This window comes from Thalia democratica, chromosome 6 (genome assembly GCF_965202585.1).
Source record: "Thalia democratica chromosome 6, ktThaDemo2.hap1.1, whole genome shotgun sequence".
Lineage (NCBI taxonomy): Eukaryota > Metazoa > Chordata > Thaliacea > Salpida > Salpidae > Thalia > Thalia democratica.
The window spans coordinates 21,821,657-21,832,416 of NC_139170.1; the positions used below are offsets into that span (position 1 = coordinate 21,821,657).

Here is a 10,760-nt window from a genome sequence, read left to right on the forward strand (position 1 = left end):
ATAGCCTTTTGGTTGGGTTTATTAATTTAGAATACATTTAAATAATAAGTAACTAATATAGAATAGAGTTGAAACAAACAAAATGAAGTATTGATAACTTTGTAAAATTTCTGTGCATAATAAGTGTTTTTTTCATTCTTAATAACAATTTCTTAATTTATTTAGCAAGTTTTAGGTGCTACAAAATTAAATAGTTTATCACTTAAATCACATAGTGTCAATTAAAAAGTGTACTGATAACTTGTATTAAAAATAAATCTAAAAAAAATAAATATAAATATACTTAATACTTACAAATTTTATACTTGAACGAACTACTTTTTGAAATTTAAAAAAGTTTTAAAGCCTTAAAAACTAGCTGAAAAATAATAAAATACTTAATAAAAAAAAAACTTTAATTCATCAATAAATTTTTATAAAAAATAATGCAGTATATACCTTCACTATAAATTTTAATAATGGCAACAAAACTTGGAAAAGTATCTAGAATGGCAGGAGAAGTAACAAAAAAAGTTATTAAGCCTTCTTATGTAGACTTGACTGTTCCAGCTGGTGGTGCTTCCGTGGGTCCACCACTTGGTCCTGTATTAGGAGAACACGGACTTCCTATAAATAAGTTTGTAGAGGATTACAATAATTTAACTAAAGATTACAAAAAAGGCATACCACTTCCGACTAGAATTCACATTGAAGGAAAAAAGTATAAAATTCAAGTGTATGAACCATGTATGAAGTATCTTATCAGGCAAGCTGCTGGAATAACCAGAGAAAGCCCAGACTCTGAAGAAATAGTTGGTAAAATTACACTCAGGCATGTATATGAAATAGCACGTATTAAATCTGAACAAGAAGACTACAAAATTAGAAACTACAGTATGAAGAAACTATGTCAGCTAGTACTGACTGAGTGTTATCAACAAGGAGTTAAAGTTGTTGAAGACCTTGATGCAGACGAATATCAACATTTTCTCGAAGTGAAGAAACAAGAAGAAGAGGAAAGAAAGCGACAAGAAGAGGCTGCACTTGCTGAAGCTAGAAAGAAAGTAACTAGAAGAATGAAATAATTTAACTTTCCAAATATAAAATCAATAGTTTTTTTACTAAACGTTTTTATGTTGAAAAGCAATAATATATACTATTAAGAATAATCTTATTTAAAGTGTTGAATGTTTAGTAGTTAAATTATTATTTATGCATGCTTAGAAAACTATTTTTTCCACATAGTTATTAAAAAAATCAATAAAACTTATAAGCTTCTTAAACACTATTTAAATATAAACATAAATAGTCTTTTTCATTAATTTTTTTCTATACTAAAAAGTAAACGTTTTTACACATATTAAGTTTTTAAGTGCAAACGCTACTTATTCTTTTTATAAAATACAGTACACTTTAAAATTTCTTGAAAAGTTGAAAAGTATTAACTAGCATTATTTTAAGTTTTTACTAACTAATTTTTGGTAGAAAGTACTTCAAAAGAAACACTAAAATAAAAGCAAAAACTACTATTTAAAGTTAGATTAGTTCAATGAAGTGTATATATTTTATATTTGGTTAGGATTACTATTCAAAAAATATCATAATGATGTAGTTTCGTAAAAATTTTGAAATAATAATGTTAATTTTTTTTTAGCATACATTAAAAGTATTAACTAATTACAAAATTATTAATAATAGTGAACAAAGTGCACAAAATACGAAATTTCTTAAAATTAGTACTTTTATTTTTGAATGCATACGTTGCTGATTATAAACTTTTCACAAACATTTTTTTATGTCCCTAAATTTTAGTATATATTAAGGAAGTCGATAAGGTACGAACCTTAAACCCAGGCAAAAATGTATAACTACATTAAAGTAGCGCATTTTAGTTTGATAAATTTTTACAATGAGTAATAGTAATAGTTAACACATACTTGTTTGTAAGAAAAATTAGGTTTGTTATAGTTTTTTTTGATGTAATTTTGTTATATTTAAATTATTAATAAACGATTCTGTTTAGGTTCATTTAACTTAATTAGTGTTATAAAATGTTTTAAATTTTCTTAAAATAGAAATATTATCCATATTAAGTGTGTACCTTTTACAGGGTTCGTGCGTGTCAGGCTAAGTCAGGCTAAATCAGTTTTTCTGAAAAAAATTGAAAAACGTCAGGCTAAATCAGTTTTTTATTTAAAAATTTGAGAATCTCGATTTTTCTCAGTTAAAAGCTTGAAAATTTTTGATTAAAAAGAATTGAGAAATCTTTTTTGAATCAAATTGAAAGGTGAGTTTATTTCTATATATAAAAATATAGTTATTAAAGACAAAATAAGTAAGTATTTGTAAAAACAAATGCTTATAATCTTTTGTTGAGTCTTTAAAAAAATTATAGAATTTTTATTATTTTGTTTTGAGTAGATTATATACGTCATAATTATGAAAATTAAAAAAAAAAAGTTTAAACTTTATTGTTTAGTTTAGGGGTGGGTAACGTACGGCCCGCTGGCCGGACCCGGGCCACAGACTGAAAATGACCGGCCCCCGACCGTTTTTCAAACTTTAGTGAGATCCGGCCCGCGAGCGAAGTGACAGGCCCGCAATTTTTATCATATTTTTACAAAACAAATCTGTAAGAATTTGACTTCAAAAAAAGGTGAAAAACTTATTTATAAATTAATGTATACTTATAAGTACACCATTTTGTCCTAATATTTTGTGTTGTTGTAACTTAGTTGAAATATCTTTGTGTCAAATTACCCCAAACAAAATGCTTTTTTAAGTACGATATTTTACATACGTACCTTTGTCAATTACAATGTCAATTCTATTTATAGACATAATTTAAACATCTGACATGTCTCAATCTACATCTTAAGTTGTCAGATATGAGAAAGTTTTGTGAATTTGAAGGGTTCAAAAAAGTGATTAACTGTATCTATAAAATTAGACTTCGGTCGGATCCGAAACTTTTATTTAAATTAGAATCGACCGGATCTCGACTTAAAATTAGCATCCAGTCGGATTCGGATCTAAAAAGTCATTCTTCGGCTGGATCCGGTAAATCACTAATTCGAAACGCTCCGGCCTGCAAAAGACTAAATTTTTCCGGATCCGGCCCGTTGATTTAAAAACGTTGCCCACCCCTAGTTTAGTTCAATAACTTTGCTGTTTGTTCGAATTTGTTTACATCAACTATGTTTTAAAGAGCTTAGTCGGTTGAACTATTTAAATTTATAATTTAAAGTCTTTATACCAAATACTTTTTAGATTAAAACTTTTAGCATTTTATTCATATATTTCACTGTTTGTTTAAAGTTATTAGAGATATTCACAACACTAAAACTTAGCTTTAAGATATAAGTACTAAATTTTTTAGGAGTACAAATTTTAGGTACAATTCATTTTTCTTTACACGAATAAAATATTAAAGGTTTTTTAACTTCAAATTAAGTTTTTTAAATCAGATACCACATCAACAATCAGTGTATCTATTTAGAGTTTAGGATTTATAATTATGCATCAATTTTAAGTATTTGTCAAAATACTAATTATTATTTATTTATTATGATACTTGTGTAAGCGTTATATTTTAAATGTTAAAAAAACACGACAATGCAGGTCGTTTTATTAAAAAACTTCTCGTTATAATGTTTTTACTTAGTGCTTAATAAAATCAAACAATTGTGTTAAGTAATATATATTAAATTTTTACACTAGTAATAGATTATATATAACACTTATTTTAAAACTTATCACTGAATTTGTTATGTTAAGGGCATAGGAAGTCAATCACCTTTTTCACAATTTAGTCATATTTTTATTGAGTTGTAACTAAGCTATGAGTTGCTTTTTGCAGATTTTTAAAACTAAAAAAAAACATTTTTGAGATAAAGCTGGTTGAAGTCAGAGACTACAATAGTACTAATCAAGACCCCCCATTACCTGAAATGACTTTTAAAGGGGATTTTCCTTACTTTGAAACAATTTAAGGCTAAATTGGTCTCAGTCAGGCTAAATGAAAAAAATTTCGCGCACGAACCCTGCTTTTAATCTAATACCTTTTTGATTACCCTACTGTACTAAATTTACCTGAAAAGAAATTAAACTACTTTATCAATAACGATTTACTGCTGTACAAAAATTTGTTTTTTTTTTGTGTTTACAAAATTTGATACTAGAATATATTTATACATATTGAAATTTTGAATACAATATTTAAATTTTTCATTACTATGAAATAATTTTTTATCTTATACATACTACCAGTTTAAAATGTTTTCTTTAACTATGTTCTCTTTGGGAGCTAGTAATTTCTAACCCGATCATATCTAACCCGATCATTTCTAACTCGATAAGTTGAAAAGATATGACTTTTAGTTGTTTTTTAATCAGTAATAATTTCATAAACAAATTAAGCTTTACAAAAATGTTCTTATATTGAAATTTAAGTTTGTTCTTATATCGAAATTTCTTAAAACTACTACTTTTTTTTGAATGCATACGTTGCTGATTACAAACTTTCCACAAATATTTGTTTATGTCCTTAAATTTTAGTATATATTAAGCCAGTATTTATTTCGGCCATCATCAACAAAGCTGAAATGTTTTATGCCATCGATAATAAACAATGAACTTCACCGCACGATCAACAACAACAGCATCCGAGACAATCCTACGACCGGATCTCACATTAAGCTGACAATGTCTAAGACGTTGGGCTGTGATGATTTATTTACACAATTATTTCTTTATATTACAGTCTAAAACAGGGTTTTCTAAATTGGGCTTAGTGGCTCCCTTAGGGGCCATCTGAGAAAATCAGGTGGACATTAGCCTCAAAGGAGCCAAAAAGGGGGCCATGAATAGTAAAGGGACCACAAAGGAGCCTTTTCAATATTTTGGAAGTCATTAAAAATTACGTAAATTTCAACAGTAGGTTTATAGTTTTGATTTTCGCCTTGAGTTTAGATAAAAAAATTAGTGCATAGGTCAGATATTTCTAAATAAAATTCAAATTTCTGCCTAATTTATTAACACTCAATGTTTACATAGGTCAAATCAACTGTGTAAAAAATAAAATTATTCAATTAAAACGAGAAACGTACCGTACAGTCTAAAAGTTTTACATGAAATAAAGTTAAGCATCAGCTGCTTAGTTTTTGAATTTGAAACAGCTTAATTTTATAAGGTATTGTGAACATAACTTTATAAGAAAACCTTATATCTTTATCAAAACTGCAATTATTTTTTGAATTATCATACCAACCAGGCAGTCTCGTCATATACTGCACTTCTAATAATCAAGTATGGTTTTATATATTTATATTTAATGTACTACCAAATAATAATTGAATAGAGCTAGTTGTACTTAAATGTCAGTCTGATTGCATATTTGATGAGTCAGCAAAAAATAAGTCTTTTTTCATGTTGTTTTTGATTTTAATTTTTAAAACTTAATTTTTTAAATTAATTTTTGGTATGATTGGGTATGGTGGGTTAAGGATAAAGGTGTAACTTTTAAAAATTAAAAATTTTTTTTAAAAAATTTGCCGACTCAGCAAATACTCATATCAAACTACCCTTAAGTATCTGTCAATTGAATAATAGATTCTTAGAATATTTAATAACCTAATATAACATTTAACTCCTTAAATAAAATAATGTAAACAACACTTTTTGTTTTCAAATGAATATTCTCTACTAAAGATTAACAGAGTAAATTTTGTTTTTATAGTTGAACAAATAAATTATAAAAATCGTTGTTTTTGAGCCTGTCGAAAATAAAAAAGTCTAATTTTTATTTTTATACAAAAACATTTCTTTTTGCTATGAGTGTAAGTTAGTTTAATTTTTATTTTTATCAAAGTTTAAGAAATTATTTTTAGCTACCTCAGTTAATTAAGTAGTAAAATTTCTTAACTATCTTTCTTTTGTAAAGTTTCTGATAAACCCTGGCTTATTTGTTTTTTTACTTAGTATAAACTTTTTTTTTTTTAAATATTCGGCCTTAAGCTTTATTTTTTTTTGCTTATTTTAAAAGCTAAAGGTAGTTTATATTATTTCAACTGATCAAAAGTTGTTAAATAAATATCTTTCTTTTAATTTTCTTAACGATCAAATTACAAGAATGGTCGAATCTGAAATAAAACAAACATAATGAATTTATCTATTAGCGTAAATCTACAATTATAACCAGGCAAATACTTATACATCTCCTTCCAGATTTTATCCACAAATAAGATAATAGATACTTTAACTTAGAAAAATAAAACTATTTAAAGATAAGTTGTAAACTTAAATACAGTTTTCAGTTCTAAAAATCAATGAAACTAAACTTAAAAAGAACAAAAAGGGCTGAAATGTTACAATTAACTTAGTTTACTATTCGCTTCGCAAACTTTAAAACACTTTTAATTTTAAAAGAAATGCACATTTTACTAAACATGAAAAGCAGCTTAAAAAGTCAACTATAAAAAAACAATAACATAAACTGCAGTTTAAACAAGTTTGTATGTACAACTTTCGGCATCGTAAACCCTTCTCCGGGTTCTCACACGACCAGAACGACGCAGCTCATTCTCTGGTTAAACCCGATTGTTAACTAAATCTCATTCACAAAACCCAGGTTTATTATAAGGATCCAAACGACACAATACATATTTTCTCCTTTGTCGAGGACTGGTCTGCACACATACAACTTAAGTCTTCAGGTGAAAGGAAGGTAGCTGTTTCACGTTGCAAAAGTTGCTATAGTTATCTTCAGAATTGTCATTTACTACCTTCTGGGAGCACGGAACATCATCATTTTCCTCTTTTCTCGTAACTACAAACAAAGACAAACTTCTGCAGTGTTGTGTTTGCTTTTCTTAGATAAGGGATACTGCTTAGAGATATGCAACAAGTAGAGTTAAACTTACGATTTTGAACACATAAGCTACCTGATCCATCAACCTTAACAACATATTGGTGATAGTCTTATAGTTCCACTACTACTTCTGCTCACTTGTTAGGAAAGTAACCTGTTTGGTTTTGTGTCATGACATAATCACCGCAATTCAGTGGTGGGAATAGTTTTGTGTGCTCGATTAAATTTTCAAGTGACTTAACACAACAAGACCTCAGAACTCCTTGCTTTTTACCCCATGTGTCACGCCACATGTTGAGATCTGCGAGTTATTGTAAGTCTTAACACTTTTTCTGACGTAAGATAATAAGTCCTTTAAATGTCGTCCCGAATGAATCTATTCAGGGTGTATTTTGCATCCCGGATCAGGCGTATTTCTCTGGGTAAATAAAGGTTGTACTATTCTGTCGTTTTCTTGTTCACCATTTGGACAAACGTTCTCCATTAATAATCGCTTTACAGCTAGTTCCGCCTTACCGTTTGACTTAGAACAATATGCAGATGAAATACAATGGTGTATACCCCATCGTTTTACAAAAATCTTTAGTAACTTTTGCAGAATACTCTGGAGTGTCTGGACCACCATCTGAAGATATTTCAACTGGAATAACAAAGTGACAAAAATACGACGCAAAGCTTTACAGCTTTACATAGCCCTTTTGAACCAGACTAATTTGTACCTAATTTGACTCTTTGTCGTTCTGTCCAACTTGAAAGTCTATTAGCAGCTACAGATTAAAACCATCATTAAAAATAAAATCACATATAACTGATTTAAAGAGAATTTTTTTAATCAATGGTTGAGTTGGAGGTATGCGAGAATTGCTTGGTGTAATTAAGTTATAACTATTGCAAATTTCATGAGTAGTACAGGATTTAATGGTCGGACTAATACGATGAAAATCACGACTTATTATAACCAATTTTGTGCAGGAAAGTATTGAAAGAAAAAACTTTTTAGTGTTTGGACTGAATTATACATTTTTTTTTGCTATATGACATTTCCGTTTTTCATCTTTATCCATCAATTCCATAAAAATACACCAAGAATTTTTGATATGTTTTTTGTTTGCTGCTACAATCTTTCTTTTGACTGGTAGGAGACTTGATTTTTTTTAAAACCATGTTTTAGGTAGCTATCAAGGTCCGATAAGCATGTCTGCACACCCGTATCTGTATCAACGTTGATTTTGCAATAATTTTGTCTAGGAAATTTTACATTCATTTGAGTGTATGCATGCTTATCAACGGAAGCTTTTAGTTGAACTGTAGGATGTTTTAGTGATACTAAATATTTCCACCCATTCTAAGAATCATAAACATTAACTACCTTATCAAAATTTCGTGTATTAAATCCACCACCCAGTAGTGCATTTCCCTTATCAGCTTATTTGTTGTCACTATGATAGTTTTTTATCCGGGACTTTATCCAGCATTGTTTACCGATAATTACTCAATATACTTCTTATTTTTTGTGTTACAAATAAATTGTTCCGTTGATTTACTAAAAATGTTAAAAGTTATTTTACCACCTGGACTTTATGTGGTTTGCCTTAATTTTTTTTTGAGGAAACAGAGGCCATAATAGCAGGTTGTGTCATTGCATCACGTGCCATCTCTTTTGCTTCAATGAAACCGATTGTTTTATTGACATCTATCTCTTTCAGACTTACCCATCCTAGCACCTTTTTGCAGATATACTCACTGTACGACTCAATAACCGAATTTTTTTTATACTAGGTCCATGGACCAATTCTTTTTGAGCACTTTTTTTTCGTTCCATAAACTATAAAGTTCTTTGAAATTTATGTTACAGTCATTAAAAGTATTATCAAAATATTATTGATTTATGTTTTTTTTCTAAATAACATATTTGAGGTGCGATTTGAATTACTTAATTTCTTGTAAATGACATATACAATATACCGATTGAATTAACAAATTGTATTTGATCAAGTTTTCATTATGATAGAGTGGATTTTATTTAAACAACATTTTTTATTGTTACGCTTTGTTTCATTTAGTAAAACCAGATGAAATAAATAAAAAGTTCTTGAAATTTTCATATGTCTGTTCAAAAAAAAAACTTTTTAGTAATGGTGGCGTGGCGCTGTACTTGTTAGAGTGTACCAATTTACATTTAAATGCATTAAACACAGTGTACATATATTTTTGAGAAATCATATTAGAGGGAGCCATTGTCTTTTAAATTTCTTCGAAGGGGTCATTCGAAAAAAAGTTTGGGAAACCCTGTTCTAAAAGCTATGATGTAAATCTAGCGCTAACGTTGTATAGTTGTTGACTATTCTATTGCTCCTTTATAGTCGGTTATGTTATACTTTCAACATAAGAACTTGCACAAGTTGCCAACAAAATACCAAAACCTTTTTACATAATGGAATTAACATTAGGCGAACTTGAACGTTTTAGTTTTATATATTAAAAAATCATAATTTTTAGATAAAACCTTTCTGAACAAAATCTATAAAATAGTTATGTCATTAAACAAATTGTAAAAGCATATAAGGTTGACTGACCTTCTAGTTTTTATTTTGTTAATAAACTTCTACTTAGAATTAGAGCAAAAAAATCAATGACACTTAAACAGACTTGTTTGTTAATATAACAAGTCCGAGGATGATCAAATTTCGTCTAGTTAATCTTCTTTAAAATTTTCAGATAAGTTTATATGATATATGAAAAGTGTATACTATTGTTTAAATCATTTTTTTGAAAAAAATAGAACTAAATTAAGATTTATGTTGATGTATTTATCATTTTACGGTTACTTTATTAAACGAAAATAAAACAACGTAAGCACAAACGTGAAAACAACAAAAACAAACTTTTGAAAAGGAAAAAAAAAAATTATAGTTAATTAAATATATAATTACGAGCAAAAGATCGTGAAAACTCTTTTTTACGAAGTAAATGTAGTTGTAAAAAATATATCAATTTAATTACTTATTTTATTCGTAATTAAAACGTTTTGAATGTTATACTAGATTAAGTGAAATTTTTTGAGAGCTTAAAGACGAGATTTTATAAATCACTTATTTGTTACATTTGTAAATATATTAAGTATTCCTTAATACTGATTGTTTAATGTCCTTATAGTTTCGACATGACAAAAATTATAACTTAGCTTAGTCTGAAAACAAAGCAATAATAAAACTTTTATAATTATAAAACTTAATAAAATTTAACTTTAAAAAAGTCAATAATAGTTTGAGCTGAATGTCGCACATGAAATACTATCCAAAAAAATGGAAAGTAACCAATACTACTGCTAAAAAAACTAATTTTTTCAATGTACTTTTATTGTTCTTGGTTTAAGATCTTACACTTGACGTACTTTTAATATTATGTTATGTTGTTTAATAAATATTTTTTTTGTGTTCTTATAAACTAGACAAAAATTTTTGAGTATTATCATTATTAAATTTTGAGTTATATAAATAAACAGTTATAAAAAGTATATAAATCTAATTCAAAATAAAAGTTAAGTTTGCTTTTTAAGCTTACAGAATAATTTAAACAACTTCTTTTAACTTTTTTTATAAAGATAATTTTGCCCTTTTATCGTAAGATAAATATTAGAAAAAAAAACTTTGAATAGTTATATATTAACATTCTGTTTTATAGGATCATACATATAGTAAATTTTTAGCTAAACTTGAAATATACCACTGGCTTATTTTGATAAAATTTTTAAATAAAACTTGAACAGGCTTAAGGTGTCTATAGTATTATAATAAAAGTTTTAAACATCTATAGGTTCAGAAAAGGTCGCTTTCTTATAAGTAACAACAATTTTTGCTGCTAACTTTTCTTTTAGTTTTAACTTGATTTTTGGTACAGTGCTATTTTAAAA

General features: G+C 27.5%; 1 protein-coding gene across 1 annotated transcript; it reads left to right on the plus strand.

The window, feature by feature from the left end:
• Positions 1-458: 458 nt before the first annotated feature.
• On the plus strand, positions 459-1,064 carry LOC145838894 (large ribosomal subunit protein uL11m-like). The gene has a single exon (XM_082946514.1). The coding sequence runs from the start codon at positions 459-461 to the stop codon at positions 1,062-1,064; it is 606 nt and encodes a 201-aa protein (XP_082802640.1).
• The last annotated feature ends 9,696 nt before the right edge of the window (positions 1,065-10,760 follow it).

Coding starts and splice junctions, on each gene's coding strand:
- LOC145838894 (XM_082946514.1), top strand. CDS start 459: ATGGCAACAAAACTTGGAAAAGTATCTAGAATGGCAGGAGAAGTAACA.